Source organism: Aspergillus thermomutatus (genome assembly GCF_002237265.1).
Source record: "Aspergillus thermomutatus strain HMR AF 39 chromosome Unknown NODE_229, whole genome shotgun sequence".
Classification (NCBI taxonomy): Eukaryota; Fungi; Ascomycota; class Eurotiomycetes; order Eurotiales; family Aspergillaceae; genus Aspergillus; species Aspergillus thermomutatus.
Genome location: NW_020798279.1, coordinates 1 through 16,046, shown reverse-complemented (window position 1 = coordinate 16,046; position 16,046 = coordinate 1). Strand labels below are relative to the sequence as shown.

Genomic DNA, 16,046 nt, shown 5'->3' with positions numbered 1-16,046 from the left:
GACCTAGAGCTTCCCAGCGCTGTATTTCTAGACTGCCATTGGAGACTCGCAGAGATGCTAAATTCGTCTGGCATGGCTGAGGTTATTGAGAAGCATCTGCGTGATTGGGAGGATATCAAGGGCAGTACGGGCGGCTTGTTAAGGCAGGACGGCGGAACAGATATTGGGCGGATTTAAACTCGCTCTTCCAGGACGTTGATATACTAGTCTTCCATCAGGACGGTCCTATCTGTGCTCAGACTATTCAGGCTGAATTAGTCTCCCAATTCTCAGAGCGGGTTGAGGAGAGAGCTCTTTCACTCACAATCCCAGGCAGTCAATCTAGGTGGACATCATCCCACAGAAGTTGGTAAGCTTAATTAGAATTTTACTTAATCTTTCCTCTTGCATTAGACGAAGGCTAATTAACACACTAATAGCTACTATACCTTACCCTCAAAGCAGTGACCGTTGAGAATTGCTTCTCTATTGTCATTTATGACATTAGAAGATAGTTTGTTCGTCTATCATCCCCAGAAGTCATATTATGATTATTTCCAGAGCCAGAGACAAACTACTGGAATATCTAGAACCATCAAAGGAGATGCTCTGGAGTTGGTCGGCAAAAGATCTTCAATCTTTCTCAAGGATGCACCAATATGAACAGGAGACACAAGAGGCTATGATATAACTTGTTGAAGATGATCCTAAGCTAGGTTTAGAAAACTAGGGACTTTCTACTGCACCAGACCTGGCCACCATCATGAAGTGGTTCTATATTAAGAGATTCTGTTGCTTGTTGGTCGAGAAAAGGACAGGATCAAGGCTCTTGACGAGATTCAGGGTTGGGTCGGTGACAAATCGGAGGAGAACGAGCCGTAGGGAAATTGGCACTGGGCGGCCCGAGATCCCTGGCATCTCGGAAGAACCTCCGGTTTGAATGTTATGAAGGCGATAGAGAGCCGATAGATTTCTTTGACAGGGCACGGGTCCAGGAAAGCTCAAAACTGGAGAGGATGCGGCCTGCTCAGGCTTAGAACTCCCTTCGATTTTCTTGTTGTCATATGCTTGCACAGAAATGGCCACTGAAGGCCAGAATGATAAAGCCTAAATCTTCGTGTCACTAAGAGCATGTTAATGATTTAATTACTCAAAAGGTCGGGATTTACAGCGAAACTAGCTATTCAGTGTTGTAAAGCAGGAGGAGAGGTGACTGCTCTGTGGGAGTTCTGGGTAGAACAGGCTGCGAGGTACCAGGTAACTACGAGCTATCAAGTCAGAACGAACCGCTTTGTTCCTAAGACATATTATTAGTGATACCCGCAGCAATTAAGCAAGATGTATGCAACCAACTCATTAATATACTACCTAAAAGAAAGCAGCCAGTTTATAATCAGGATCACTCTCCCTATTGTGCAAGAAACAAGTCAGGTGCATGGCCGAGTCGCCACGAGATCATGTGATGTAATAATGCCTGAGGCAGCAGTGGCTGACATAATCGCCATTTCCGCATGATCAATTCCGACTTCGAATTCGCCTTCAACATCTCTCGCCGGCTTCAAGCAAACTCCCTTACCCACTTGCTGGGTTACTTAATTGTGCAAATGTTGCCATCTTCCGTTCGCCGGGCTGTGTGGACGCCCATTGTGCCTATTTCCGGCATCTCTCGAACCTCCAGTCAAGCTCTTGCCTCGTCTTCAAATGGCTTCTTCGGCACGACCGAGCATGTGCGTCAGCGCCGATACTCCTCCTCTTCCTCAAAGCCCAGCGATGGTTCAAGGAACATTGATGCCTCTTCTCAGACACCCGCGAAGGGCGTGAACTCTGGGGATAAGCGTGAAGGGAAATCTTCGAAGCGGAGGGGAAAGGATGGCCGGAATGGCTCCAAGTCCAATCAGCATGCTGCCTTTTCGAGATTGCCCAGTGTTCCCTCAACGCAACATCTACAGCCACACGGTGAGTATTATGCTTGTTATGTGAAGTCAACTATGTCATTTTTCTTTGCTTCGCATGCCTGTGCGACTCTGATAGCTTCCAAACTGACTTGTCCGTCTTCCGGCAGATGTCCATGTTGCGTCATTCTTCTCCATTCATCGACCTATATCCGTCTCTACCACTGTACCTCCACCCTCCAGCGCCGAAGCCTTTGATGCAATCTTCACCGCGAAGAAGCCCTCCAAGCCTGACACCGCCGATGTGATTCTTACACTTTCCTCCGCCGTTCATAACATGGAGAACGCGGCGTACCAACTCGGCGAGCAAGAAGACCAGATGAACATCCTGAGTCGGGGCTTCAATGAGGCGGAGGGTCTCGAAGGAATGAATATGTCCGAATTGCGAATCTCGATCGAAGAACTCACCAAACGCCTGCGCCCCTTCCAACCCCCACCACCTCCGGTGCCCTACGACGAGGCCAAGGATGCCAGCACCGCCCAAGAGACCTCCAGCTTCTCGACCGTTCTGACCATCCACGAGTCCACGCATCCGGACGGCCGCAAGACATACCAAGCTCACGCTTCCCCATTCGTCCCCACACAGGACCTGGAGGCCCCCGGGGCTGTGGAGAACGATGCTATCATTGACATTCCCCACGGTTCGGAAAACTCGTACATCGAGCGCCTGCGCGACAACAGCACCATGCATGCCATCAGCACCAGGAGACGGCGCAAGCTGAAGATGAAGAAGCACAAGTTCAAGAAGCTGCTGCGGAGGACGAGAACCCTGCGACGCAAGCTGGACAAGGCTTAGGGGAGCTTCTCGCAACACCACGTTAGCTTCTCATATTCACCCCGCGTCTCTCTTTCTTTTGTTGTCTCATCTCTACTTGACCAACTACGACCCTGAGAAACGTTGGGCCTGTCCCTCAACTGACGGGTCTTGCTCCCGTTGCTTGTTAATGCTTCTCTTCATAAGCTTTTGTTGACATCGTTCTTGTGGTATCTCTTTCCTCAATGATGCATACTATCCAGCATTCTGTCATCGATAGACAATGTCATACCGTATACTATCTTCCATCTAGAGCCGTCATAATAAAAGTATATACCCGACTCTTTCCCCTATAGTATGGTTCTAAATCCACTTTCTATTCAGCTTACCGACTAGTTGGGGTTAAGCTTGACGAATGTATAGGTCGTCCTTCATCTCACCATTTACCTATACGGATTCCCATCAGTCTTAACAAATACATAGCTGCGATAGCATATAATATCTCGAAAGCTTGAAGAACAGGAATAAGAATGCCAGCCAGCCAACAAGAACATACATTGAAATTAGAGGGGAAAAAAAAAGCAAAAAGATTCAGCATTGCAAGATAAATGACCCAGACTAGCTAGGATCAACAACAAACTCGCATAAAGTACAAGTTCACCGCGGATGTTGGCGTTGCGATGTATCTACCAGAGTCTGTGAACCCATCCCAATTCCTAGTCTACATCTCTCGGTCGCCAACACATCAGCATTATATCCGTTGTCCATTTATAGTTGAAGAGCCCCAGATCCACCTCCCTCGTTCAAGTCAATTATCGTGCCTTAGCCTGGACGATGGACAGCAGATCCTGCTACCATTTCCGAGACATAAGGACAATTATCTCGTTACATGGTGTTTGAGCAACCCAGACCCCAAAATGCGATTTGGTACACACAAAGAGGACGGGGCTAATCTCGCTTGATATTGATTCGATTCTTCTCATTCGTGAGAGTCGATAGAGTGCCCGTTTAGCACTTGGCGTCGATTCTCGAGCGAGAGTTCATGAGAAGAGCAACAATCAGACCGTACAGACCTGCACAACGAACAAGCGACGGTTAGAGACATCAACCTACGAATGAGTCACGTATCATGGCTACTCACCCAAGACTTCAGCGAAAATCAGAATCAGAATCATGCCGACATAGAGTCTGGGTTGCTGGGCTGTTCCGCGGACACCAGCGTCACCGACAATACCAATGGCAAAACTGCAGGAGAGCAAGGTCAGTTCGGAGCAAACAGAATAGAACTCAAGAAAGGAGATCGTGGCGGAACATACCCAGCTGCCATACCGGCGAGACCGACGGCGAGACCTGCACCCAACTGAATGAACCCTGTGTACAGAGGAACACTCTGACCCAAGTCGTTTGCGATTAAAACGGACACGACCAGCCCATAGATACCAATGATACCAGCCATGACAATGGGAACAATGTCTATGGAAAGCCATCAGTTAATACATCCCGGAGTCTGTCAGATCGGTACGATGCCGAAAACATACTCTTAACAATCAGGTCGGGCCGGAGGACGGCCATTCCGCAGACACCGACACCAGCCTTGGCGGTTCCATAGGCAGCTCCGAAGCAGGTGAAGACAATGGCCGAAGTGCAGCCGAGAGCACCGAAGAAGGGCTATCAGAGTCAGTAATGATTGTATTTGAAAACGCGAGTCAGATTGCTCCAAGTGCTGGAGAAACAATGACGAAGCTATCCGTGGGCGGACGGGAAAGGGCTCTGGTATCGGAGGCTGTGCAAGAGCAGAGTACTCACGGCATAAACTGGGCTGTTCAGGTGAAAGCATTAGCACTTAAGATCTGGACTCTTGTTCGAATCGTTGCAGGGGTTGACCGAGATCCGAGCAGTAGCTGGTTGAAAAGGAGCAGATGAAGTGATTACGTACCAAAGTTCTGTGGCCATTTTGGAAGATCGGACCGGTCGGGCTACCAAAAATGTAATTTATGAAGCTCAAGGAGATATAAGTGATCGACAACGGGTGATTAAAGGGCTGCAGAAGCTATCGTTGCGATGATGCGAAGGCTCTGGGTTCCGGGATGGAGTTGGAGGTCAAAGGCGAACACCTGGTTGCTTCGGAGAGGCTCAGCTACCATCTGCGCTGCCACGTGATTATGGCTTGGCAAATCGACAATAGTGGAGGGTCAAGTCAAACAGCTTGAACCATAAGAAAAATTTAAGATTTTTCTAGGTAATGTTGTGTGAAAAGATCAGTAGAGTCTATTGTACAATATATACCCCTGTCCCTGTGGGCTTTTACATGCATTGGAGGTGAGAAATCTCATGCCAAAGTCATCTCAATCCGACTTCCAGGTATATCACACTTGGTGCTGGTTCCAAGCACCCCTCCCTTTGAGTTTGCCTCAATCTTGGGCTGGAAGTATGTGATTGCTTTCTCTGATAGAGCCCCAAAGTAGCGAGGAACGGCTATCAGATCTTTGTGCTCAGTAGCCTCGGTTGTTGGCATATCTGAACCAGAAACAATACCGAAATGATACGAAACGCTCCCTTGGGGTAGCTCTGACAACGTTTGGTGGCCACTATGCGTCTGGCCTGGCTCAACGGAAACGAAGAATTGAACGTAGTCGCCTGAACGAGCAACTTGTGACAGCGAAGACAAATCGTCCATTGCCATCGTAGGCTGCTCAAAGGACTGTGGCTCTTGGACCGCGGTCCTGCCACTACCTGAGAATAAATGATCAAGGACCGACAGCTCTCCATTTTCCCTTGCTTCCAAAAAGCTTATCTCGGGATCCAATGATAGCAGGCCTTGCTTCTTACCCCATCCCCCTCCACCACTCATGACACGGTGAAGTTTGCCACCGGCCTGAATTGATTGCACGAGGCGGTCCTGAGTAGAAGTTCCGCTAAGTAAAACTTCGGTATCCGGCTTCTCAACCAGAGCCCAAACAGAGACCCTTTGGTCAGCAATATTGTGTTCTGCAATGTAACGGGGAAGCTCCTTCTCCAGTTCAGATGAAGCCGGCATCGGTTCGTTCGACCTGCCATCAGCGTACTTCGCAACCTGACGGAGAATATTGCCCATGCTAGAGATGACTTTTCTTCTCTGACCGACAGGATATAACGGAAGTCCACATGAGCTTTGTAGACTCCTTGCAAAATTTGTGACTACACAGCTCGACAAGGAGAGTGACTGGTCTAAGACATATTTTCTTGCTGAAGAATCGTAAACCCAGCGTGTTCCGAGAAGAGTATTGTCATTACCATTGACAAAAATGGTGTTGGCGAGGCGCAGCCCAACCTCATGAACGGGCCTGCGAGTCTGATCAGATATACCCGGAATGCTGGTCTCAATCGAGAACACAAGAGCGGCCTCTTCTGTTCCCATTGTTCTGGCACGGCGGAGCGCAGCAGCTTTTGCATTTATATCCTTTGCCTGTGCAATCGTGACAGTCAATCCTTCGGAGTCTGATATGGCACCATCGGAGTTTGTCGGTAGACGTGCATCTGGTATTCTATCGACGACAGCAAGGATAGCGTGGATGGGACCTGGAGACGCTGACGATGTAGGTATCTGGTAAAGTCTGTTCATCCACTGTTCGAGGAATTGGCTGTCGGGATTTATCCATTGAGCGAAAGAGGGAGTGGCGAGAAGGACTGGAACATTTCCTGTTTCCGCTAACGATGAGGAGGACGCAGGTAAGCTCGAAAGCACATCGTCTGGAGTCTCTTGACTATTTAGCTAGCTGCTCCAAGGAGGGGGAGCGAGAGCACTCACGATCTGCTCAGGTGTCTTTGTAAGCCATGTGTAGGCGAAGGGTAAATGATCAGGAGCTGCTGTGCTAGTAGTCTGAAGCCATCTTCGTGCTGTGCGGTTCTGTAGGTGATACGGGCTTGCCCTCCCTTGTACTCGACAGCATCTGCGAATCTGCTGGAGGGGGGCTGACTTGATTGCTAGCTGCGTTGACATCGAGAACGGGACCAACCCGAGTCTCATCGGCATGAAAGCATCAATAATGATACTTGATGGACAGGGATGACCAGTAGATCCCGGAAGACGTTGAGCTGGTAGGAAATGCAGAGTTGATAATTTCTGTATGCGGAGAACATCTTGCGGAGTTCAAACTACTACCGAATGCCAAGACATGATACAGAGTACAAAGGGTGAGAATGGCAAGGTATACTCGGCACCTCTATCATCATTTGCATATCATTCATCTGGGAGCATATATATGAGTGCTGATACTACGTCCCCCTTCCATCTGACGTCGTGAGCTCTTCCCTATTTCCTCTCCAATTGCCATGCCGAGCGCACCAAGGCCTCGAGAACGAGGCAAGCTCCCAAGGTGCAAGATGACTACTGAAGTCAACCGATGAGTGCTCAATTGATTCTATAGAGATATTGGACATCGATGGAACTGATGGTATTCTAAGCCGGGTTTATGATGTCTTTCTCGCTTCAAGTAAAGCGAACGAAAAATCTGTGAGATAGACCTCGAACTAAGGATAGGCCTGACGTAGGCCCAGGCAACAGGAATAAAACCACACTGCCACTTAGAGATAAGGTACTTCGATTAAAGAGCGTCATGCCGCTAATATTTCTCAGCCACTTTTGTCAGTGTTCGAATAAGCATAACATGCAATCACACGTAGCATCGACGCAAAAGAGATCCCTTTCTTGTTCTGGCGATATTCCTATTTCTTAGGTCCACCATCCAACCCTGAGGGTTCGCCCGCCTTACCAGATTAAGGTACCTTAGTTGAAGGACTCAAGGAAGGGTTCCAGGCAGCGGAATATCAAATCGTCAACCGTGGCCATCCACCAATCAGATTAGTCTGTACACACATGAGCCACAGGCGGTCGGTAAAAGCATGACGTAGTGCTCAGCCTGCAAAAGCATGATGTATGTATGGGCTTGGTATGAGGCTATGGGATACTCACCAGTCACCACCACAAATGTCGCGTTGGGAAAAAGAACAAAAGGTAGCTGCGTATTAAGATCGTCTTTGGACCATAAAAGATAATATTTTAAAGAATGAATTGATAAAAACAGGCGTCTATCGATTCCATATGTAGCAAGAGTAACGCAAGGCAAAGACAGATTGGCTGACGTTAGTGGAGGTACCCAGGTAGGTAAGGTACCTTCAAGCAAGTCCTGAGGTTGCACTACCCTATGTGTTGCCGATGATTTAAGAAGCAGCTTCCGCCCTATTCCTTGCCAACCCTTTCCCCATCATCACTTATAATTGTCATCTTTCTGGAATTACCTCTTTCATCATCTACTCAAACATCCATCATATTACTCTTCGATATCTTCCCGTATCACCATACAGACTACTAAATCAAGATGCCTTTCACTGCTTCGTAAGCTTCCCCCCTTGTTCCGTTCTTGCCGGTCTACGCTCATGGGCGAGTACCACCCATGAGGAGCGAAATTCATTCTCCTGGTGGTCGGCACCAAAGAAACACTGAGGGTGAAGAAGCTACTAACCGTTCTCTCGCTTTACAGTGACATCTGCAAGATCCTGTTTGCGATCATCCTGCCTCCTCTGGGTGTTTTCCTTGAGCGAGGATGTGGTGCTGATCTTCTGATCAACATCTGTCTGACCATCTTGGGTTGGATTCCCGGTATCATTCACGCCTTGTATGTACCCATTTCTTTTCGTGGTTGCCTAGCTCTCAGAGCTAACCGACTTTGCGCAGCTACATCATATTCAAGTATTAGAGCGTGCTCCACCACTAGCCGATCACCTTCGTCTCTCTTGAGTCCATCTACGGAAAATCGCAAACGAAAATATATCTCGCTCCATCATGTCAGCTGTTATGAATCCTAGATGCGAAAGAGATGCGATCTCTCTTGATAAACTACGGATGATCAAAGAGCGGTGTTGTCAACATGGTTCCGTGGAGCGCCGGTCGAGATTAGCCCCACTAGTCTTGGCAGTTGTTGCTCAAATGCTGTGACTTGACCGTGCTATACCACCTTAATTGCAATACGGCCTAATATCTTCTGCTCTATCCTCGTTGTTTTCATTATTGCTGTGCGCTATGTTTCTTGTCTTCGACTCGGATGATACCAGCTCATTTCTCCCAGTGGGCTTCTGCTCTTGGTTTGTTATTAGTGATTTCACGTGATCATGGCAATGACATAATTTTACCAACCTACAAATCTTTGTTCAATAATGAGTTTAAGTGCACAATCAGTTGTCTTGAATCTTTTCTAAAGGCTTTGTAGGTGTTATCTCTTAGTCCATGGACAAATATATGGCAACCACTTCAGTTATAAGTGCGCAATTGGTCTCACAAAATAAAAGTTGGTACGAAGCACAGGCAGGGTGCGGCCCAGGATCGCCAATGAATTCGCACGTCACTGACCATATATATAGTCAGAAGATCATAATTTCCGCTGATCCCTGGGGCCACGAGAACCTTCTACATCTCCAAAGTCCTGCTGAATCAGGCAATACCCACTTAAACATCCACTTTGATTTTAGGACTTCTTCAGCAGTTGGCCGCTCTTTCAGTCAAAATGCGAGCATTTAGCACTCAATAATAGCTGCTGTTTCCTCCCTGTCAAACTCATCTCCTTGACCACTCTTCCGTCGATACTTCTGCACGCCTTCCTCAATTGGCTCATTGATTGGAGGCCACACATACCGGCTCTTCTTTGGACGCCCATCCTCATCAAGGAATTGATTCCGTTCTTCCCAGCGATTCCACCAGCTTATAGGGCATAGCTCCTAGAACATTGATTTGCTGGGACACCATCTCATCTGTTTAGTCTCAGATCACTGCTGAAGATGGCTTTCATACGAAGAATCTCCCATGTTGAGGTGGCCAGGCTCTGAATATCTGCTGAATATGAGAGCTGGGCCTGCAGTTTGAATCAGGCTTCTGGGAAGGCGAGCAGTGTGTAGCAGTCTTCCCTATGACAAAACTCCTCTGAAGCAAATGCCTCACCCAAGTCACTGAGAAGCATGCGCGCGTTGGATAGGGTGAACTCTTCTGCTTTTTCCCCAGGGTAGAGCGGTATTACTGCCTTCGCGGGGACATTGGACAAATGTGGCTTTCCGTTGCGCTCATAACGGTAGCCGTCTTAGGCTCGCCATATCCTTCATATAGTCGCTTGATCGAAAGCTCGTCAAGACCTGATGAGAGTTTGACTAAGACGTTATGGAGATGGACATCTAATAAGAATACCAGTCGAGGATAAAGAGGCCACAGAGAATTGCGAAGACTAACAGAAGGCTGAAAGATTCCTCTCTGAGATTACATCGAGCCAGAGCCATTGTTTAGCATGGACGTGTCCCATTAGGGGCATGTGGTTCGAATTCACCTAGGGAACCGGGGATGATTTACAGCCGGGATGTACGGACGAAGATGAAAGAGCTCCAAGAATCTTGGTTTCTTGCGAAAGCGTATCTGTTATGCCGACTTTGAAAGCAGCGTACTGCTCTAGCTGAATGGTTGAATAGCCTTCAAAATTCAGTTTGTCCACAATGCGGTAGCGCCTGTGTGAGATGTCGCCAATCATAACAGGATGATAGCCGCCAGGCTTGTATTTTCAAGGTGACTCGACGCCATCAATCCAGTTGTACTCTTCTTCGCTGTGGGACATTGCTGTTGATGAACAAGAAGAGGTGGAGCTTAGTCGCAGGAACAATCCGAAAGTCAGGTTTCGGAGGGCATTGAATGGATGGTAGGCGTGACAATGAAGTTGAGACTTGGAGTAATCCCGGCGGTAAGAAAACAGAGATGACAGGATGAACGGCCCCTAAATCCCGGAGTATCAAACCATAATAAATAAGCACAAGGAAGTGGTGGTGGTTGTTCAAAGGAAGTGGAAGATGTCGTTTCCGACAGGTTTATGATTGAAATGATGAATATAAGGTAGAATTAGGGGAGACACATGGGTAGGAGGCCTATCCCCTCCCCTCACTGTATTCAAAGGCCTCTACCTTGATTGCAATGATTGTTATTCGGAGTGTAGATAGTCATCTACTGCTTCCAATTACTATCTACACCAGGGGGTGTATGTCATTAAGGTAGGGAATGTGTCTATATTAGGACCTTATTTCTTCTAACTATCTATCTACATGTTGTTGCAAAAGAGTCAAATTCCTCATTCAGAGATAAGCTCTGAAGATGTTTCAAGCCCTCAGCCTGCTAGGTTACTACGCAGACTACACAGTAGCCGCAGGGCCGAGACGTAGGCGCCTGAAAACCCTCACCTCACCTGCACACGCCTATGATTTTCCTTGGAGCGACTTGAATTCGTACACATATCTTCGGCGCTTTTCTTTATATACAGACCAAGCGCTTCCTTCGCCGTGGAAAAGTCCCCTCTCCAGCAACCTAATATGATATCTCCACGGAATACGTCAGAGACATCCGGAAAGTTGTGGTTTTTGTATCGCAACTCAATCTCAAGATCTACCTGGTGTTGTCGCTGAATTCGCGCTTTGATAACATCAGGATCATCGGATTCGAGCCGAATAGGGTTAAGTTCGCTGTAAGGGGCCCTGCCAACGACTAGTTCGTATAGGGTAGACCCTAGGGCGAAAATGTCAGAGATTTCGGTGTTTGGAAGTTCATAATCTCGAGGCAAGCAATGTGATGCTTTCTCGTAGCCCAGTGCTGGGTGACCAGGGTACTGAGAAGAGTTAAAATCGCCCAGGCGTAGATCGAGGTTATCATCGACAAAAAACTGTCGTAGCGCTAGGTCTGAGTGAATAACACCATGACGGTGAATGACAACGACAGCTTCCAGGATCTGCTGGAACCATTTTGATTGGAGTTCAGGAGTGATCCTATTTTTCTGGCAATAACTCGCAAGGTCGCCATGTGGATAGTATTTGACGTCGACATAGTCAGATCTGCCTCTGGACATGCATTCAGCAATTCGCGGCTGAATGCCAATGGTGTCATAAATTGTAGCTTCGCGGATGATCGGTTGCATATCTTCTTCACTCTCACTGCGAGGTACTTTTCTGATAATCTTCCCGTCTAGAAGATAGACTTCAGCAAAGATTCCAATAATCAAGAGCTTCTGATTGCTTGGGCGTTGGATGACTCGTTGAGTGATGATAATATGTGAAGCATTTGTGGAAGACGGGCTGTTGGTCTATGAAGCAAAGTTAATGAAGAGAATACTTTTAGGCAAGAACTGCCACCTACAGGAAGTGATTGCTCTTCATCACCCTTATATTTACAGGGCCCCCTGACTTTTGTTAAAGAGATTGTAGAGAACAGGCGCCCAAGAGGCCAGAAAGCATATCTAAAAAGATTTGAAGTGAAGTGCCAAAGTGAGGACCATATAGGCCATTTAAGTGGTTCTAGCATTACAAGCGAGATTGACAGCAAGTAGGAAAAGGTGGTATAAGGAAAGGATAACTAGCATGAGGAATTAGAGGATATCCATCGAGGTATTAACTATTAACTACCCTGAAGTGAAAGAAGGGGGATCATGATATATCACATGACGCAAATGCCTCCCTTGATAGTGTTACCGGACAATGTATGGGGGCGCCAAACTATAAAGGGTAAAACCAACCAGAAGAGGAAAATTGTAGGTACTTGCATTACAGCGCTAACAGAGCGCGTATTCAGCAAGTCCTCTCAACTCTTCGCCTATGGAAGCGCCAGCTTTGCTCATGCTGTCTCAGACATATCTTTAGTGATTAGACATGGCGTCAAGTGTGTTTTACATTTCAGCTGAGCGCCTACAGACGCTCAGCCTCGCTGTCTTGTTTCACATATTGAGCTTCTGCAATGCGTAGCCAGTCAGCACCATGGCGAAGGAAGGCGACTGTTCCCATCTGACGCGGCAACAGCGTGAGCAGAATGAGGGAGTGAGGTGGACTGTAATGATGGCATCCATTTTACATGCCGTGCCGGCCTTTATCCTTGTTCTCTTTCTTTTGCCAGTTGCTTGACTATAGATTCTTCAGCGAGCGGGCTCATGAGCATCAGGCTCTTCTGTGTTTTTGTGTGGTGAGCTTTGAGAATGAAGCTACATCTTTACTCATGACTCCTGGAGTGTTGGTTCCTTTGGAGTGCGATTATCAAGGTGAGGACGGATATGTCCAGCCGCCCACCCTTCTTCAGATTCCTCTTGCAAACCCATATTCTTCATCGAAATATTGCGTCAATCTGGATGCCTAAGTGGTCTGACCAGATTTCAGGACTGCTACAACATGCTCCTCGCCTTAATTCGATGGAGCTTCGTTGCAGCGATCTCGTGCATATCGTCATGTGTGGCACATGTCTCCCATCCAGCTCGACGCATGGCGTCCGTGGCATCCTCGCCGCTCGACTCTATCCCAGGATGTGCTTTGAATTGCGTCAAAAGCTTTATAGAATCGGATTATCCGATGAATGCGTGCGCCAGCACAACCATAGACTGTCTGTGCAGGACGAACACGAAGAGTGGTTATACGTTAGGCGAGGCATCTTTGCGCTGCAACCTGTCCTTCTGTCCCATGAATGTGACCGAGAGCTCCCATGTCTATAACATCTGTGATTCGGTAGCTGGTGCTGTTCCAAAGACACATGCTACCATAACCGCCACGGTCATGTCCACTATCTACCCAACAACAGAGACAACCACAACAACAACACCATCAACATCATTGACGACATCAACCACAACAGATACGTCAAGTTCCAAGGCTACTACATCGTCAATGGACTTGACGAGCGCCCCACCTGCGACTACCTCGAGTTCTACATCATCCACGCTTGCCAGCTTCGAAACCCCGTTGACAGTAACGCACAGCGAACAAACATCCCCAAGCACTACTAGCGATCAACCAGCATCGTCCACTTCTACTGCCACAAGTAGCGGCCTCAATGCAGCTGCAGTAATTGGTGTTTCGGTCACATCGGGAGTTTCTGGATTCTTCATTCTCGGGGTTATCCTATTCTTCTGCTGCAGGAGGGTACGGCGTCAGCATCAGAAAATTAAAGATCGAGAATTCTTCGAGATTGGAGGTGTCATGTCGGAACCTCCAGACTTTGGCTTACCGCTTCCTCGACGTCCAATTCAAGGGCCACCCAACCCTTCTTTTAGTGCCGGAAGCCAGCAATCCAATTCAGAGACTGCGAGGTTAATGTTGCCATTCAAGCCGGCAGCCCGAAACCCAGCAGTCATCGTTACAGGCCCTGGTGATTATCATTTTGCATATGATAGTCCAGACAGAATCGGTTTTGCGGTGTCAACGAATTCCGAATTTGACGCATCCCCAAGTCAGACCTCAGAGCGCACGGTTTCCGATTTGTTACCGGATAAGCCAAACATGAACCTGTATCCGAAGCCATTGAGATGGAGCAGTCACAAGCCCTCGCGACACATGAGCAGTGACACATTGTTCGAAGAGGACGCAGCGAGGCCTAGAAGCCTTCTTGGGTCTTCGAGCCAAAACAAGGGTTCCACGGGTGGAGCAAACGGACACAATGGCAGCCGGCAGTATAGGCCAAATCTGGCAATGGGCTTACCATCTAACCCGCGCGCAATGCTATATGGAATGGGCAACGCGTCGTTATCCAAGAAGAATGCTGGATATGGAGCGAAGCCGGTCTTCGCCCATACTGGGGAAAGGGTTGCGCACTACCAACAAGCAGAAATCTGTCATCAGCAAGATTACATGGACAGTCGCTGGTTAGATCCTCGCACCGGATATGGTCAGAGTGACGGGCGGCAATCAACTCGTGGAGCTGCACGTCGGTCAGTCGAGCTAGGAACGCACGATAACCTCGTAAAAACTTCAACAGACGGCTTTGAGACCATCAGCCTCAATGAACGCTCGGAGTTTCGTCGAAAGTCTCGGCGTTCTGGCGACTTTAAGCCACTCACTCCTGTGAGGGAGGTGGTCACACCATCGGGAAAGGCTGGCAAGAACGAGGGTGGCGGCTACTTTGACAGCGGTGCTTCTGTGCCGAATCCCAGAATGCCCTTCTCCGGGACAGCTCCTCCTGTGCAGGAGATCGTGTCCCGACCTCGGATCGTGCGAGGCGACGACATTAAAAGAGTGCAGATTCGCAAAGGCAAGCCACAGCCCCAAGGACTGAGAGTCCCATATTCTCCCGAGGACTGCTGGCTAGAGTCGACCCGTGATTCGCGAACTCAGTACTCTGATCACAAGTCCAAGAGACTCCCGGTTGACCCCAGCTTTCCAGTGGAGAGTATGGCACCTGGTACGCCGCGGAGGAAACCAGTGTCCTGGGGCCGCAACCTGACACCGGCACGGCGAGGCTCTGACCTGATTCTGCGCGTGGATTAGATGCCCTTCCCTTTTCCTTTTCCCTTTCCCTTTCCCTATCTGAACTCAGAGGCGTTGTGATTATCCACTTACTGCATGCATTCCCACAAGAGGTTTGAACGTTGAGTATATAGGCCGATAATACCCTGTAACATATCATCACATCGTACATGTTTGCTCGTTTTCTGCTTCTCCTCTATCATCATCTTCCTGTGTCCGAAATGAGATAGGGCTGGGGGGCTGGTATCGTTTTGGGAAGAGTGGGACACGGAATCATGTGCCAGGTACTTCCACTTTCTTATCGATACTTTTCTTCCTTACTCTCTCGGTGTAACTGAGTACCAGATGATAGAATAGAGAAAACATGGCTGGACCTTGAGTCACTATCCTCCGTACTCAGGCCACAAATGGAAAAGCGAAGTCGACATGTCAAAACCATATCAGCCCTCGGCAAACAGCAACTTTCATCACCGTCTTTTCAATGCAACAATACCTACCCTACCCTAAGATACTGAGGCATATCCATGATATCCATACCCAGCTACTTAATTGTCCAGATAAGCAGAGCCACGATGCACAGTGACACACCATCCATGAAGCATCCTCGACCCCAACACAAAATCATTCACGGAATTTTCATCCGTACTTATCTAGTCTGTGGTATATCATGGATATTTACCTCAGAGTACATCATCATACGAAAATATCTGAACAAAGAAGGTAACGGGTGTTGTCCTGGTCCAATCCAGAGGCGCCATCACATGCGAAGGGGGAAATGTGGCTGAGAGAAGGAATGTATTTCTACCACCTAGGGACTCCGTACTTGGACCTAAAATTACCAGTTGTCATACTGTACTCTGCTTGGTGCGGGCATCCCCAAGGGGCTGTTGTTTGGTTTGGGGTTGGAATTTGGGAGACTGAATTATGTTCTCTCTTGTTCTGTTATGTCTCAATTATCAGCAAGATGGACAAATATTGGATCTCTTGCCTGTGTTAATTGAAGTTACGATTGTGTAGTAGTAGGTACAGTCCGGTCCCTCCGTACCTCCGTACCTCGCCTCCCTCCCCCGAGTGCTTCATACCCGAGCAAC

At 48.1% G+C, this 16,046-nt stretch overlaps 5 protein-coding genes across 5 annotated transcripts; 2 read left to right on the top strand and 3 right to left on the bottom strand.

The window, feature by feature from the left end:
• Nucleotides 1-1,490: 1,490 nt before the first annotated feature.
• CDV56_102170 (mitochondrial 37S ribosomal protein mS38) lies at nucleotides 1,491-2,727 on the top strand (the record flags this gene model as incomplete). The annotated part of the gene is made up of 2 exons (XM_026755789.1): nucleotides 1,491-1,935; nucleotides 2,042-2,727. The coding sequence occupies 2 exons, from the start codon at nucleotides 1,491-1,493 to the stop codon at nucleotides 2,725-2,727; spliced, it is 1,131 nt and encodes a 376-aa protein (XP_026611406.1).
• Nucleotides 2,728-3,693: 966 nt separating this feature from the next.
• On the bottom strand, nucleotides 3,694-4,638 carry VMA3_1 (H(+)-transporting V0 sector ATPase subunit c; the record flags this gene model as incomplete). The annotated part of the gene is made up of 6 exons (XM_026755518.1): nucleotides 3,694-3,758; nucleotides 3,827-3,930; nucleotides 4,002-4,158; nucleotides 4,224-4,353; nucleotides 4,492-4,504; nucleotides 4,622-4,638. 6 exons carry the CDS (start codon nucleotides 4,636-4,638, stop codon nucleotides 3,694-3,696), a joined length of 486 nt encoding a protein of 161 aa, XP_026611405.1.
• Nucleotides 4,639-5,014: 376 nt separating this feature from the next.
• On the bottom strand, nucleotides 5,015-6,286 carry CDV56_101674 (uncharacterized protein; the record flags this gene model as incomplete). Its single annotated transcript, XM_026755293.1, has 1 exon — nucleotides 5,015-6,286. One exon carries the CDS (start codon nucleotides 6,284-6,286, stop codon nucleotides 5,015-5,017), a length of 1,272 nt encoding a protein of 423 aa, XP_026611404.1.
• A 4,636-nt stretch (nucleotides 6,287-10,922) lies between these two features.
• CDV56_100865 (uncharacterized protein) lies at nucleotides 10,923-11,654 on the bottom strand (the record flags this gene model as incomplete). The annotated part of the gene is made up of 1 exon (XM_026754484.1): nucleotides 10,923-11,654. One exon carries the CDS (start codon nucleotides 11,652-11,654, stop codon nucleotides 10,923-10,925), a length of 732 nt encoding a protein of 243 aa, XP_026611403.1.
• A 1,726-nt stretch (nucleotides 11,655-13,380) lies between these two features.
• CDV56_100338 (uncharacterized protein) lies at nucleotides 13,381-14,976 on the top strand (the record flags this gene model as incomplete). The annotated part of the gene is made up of 1 exon (XM_026753957.1): nucleotides 13,381-14,976. The coding sequence occupies one exon, from the start codon at nucleotides 13,381-13,383 to the stop codon at nucleotides 14,974-14,976; it is 1,596 nt and encodes a 531-aa protein (XP_026611402.1).
• Between the last annotated feature and the right edge of the window lie 1,070 nt (nucleotides 14,977-16,046).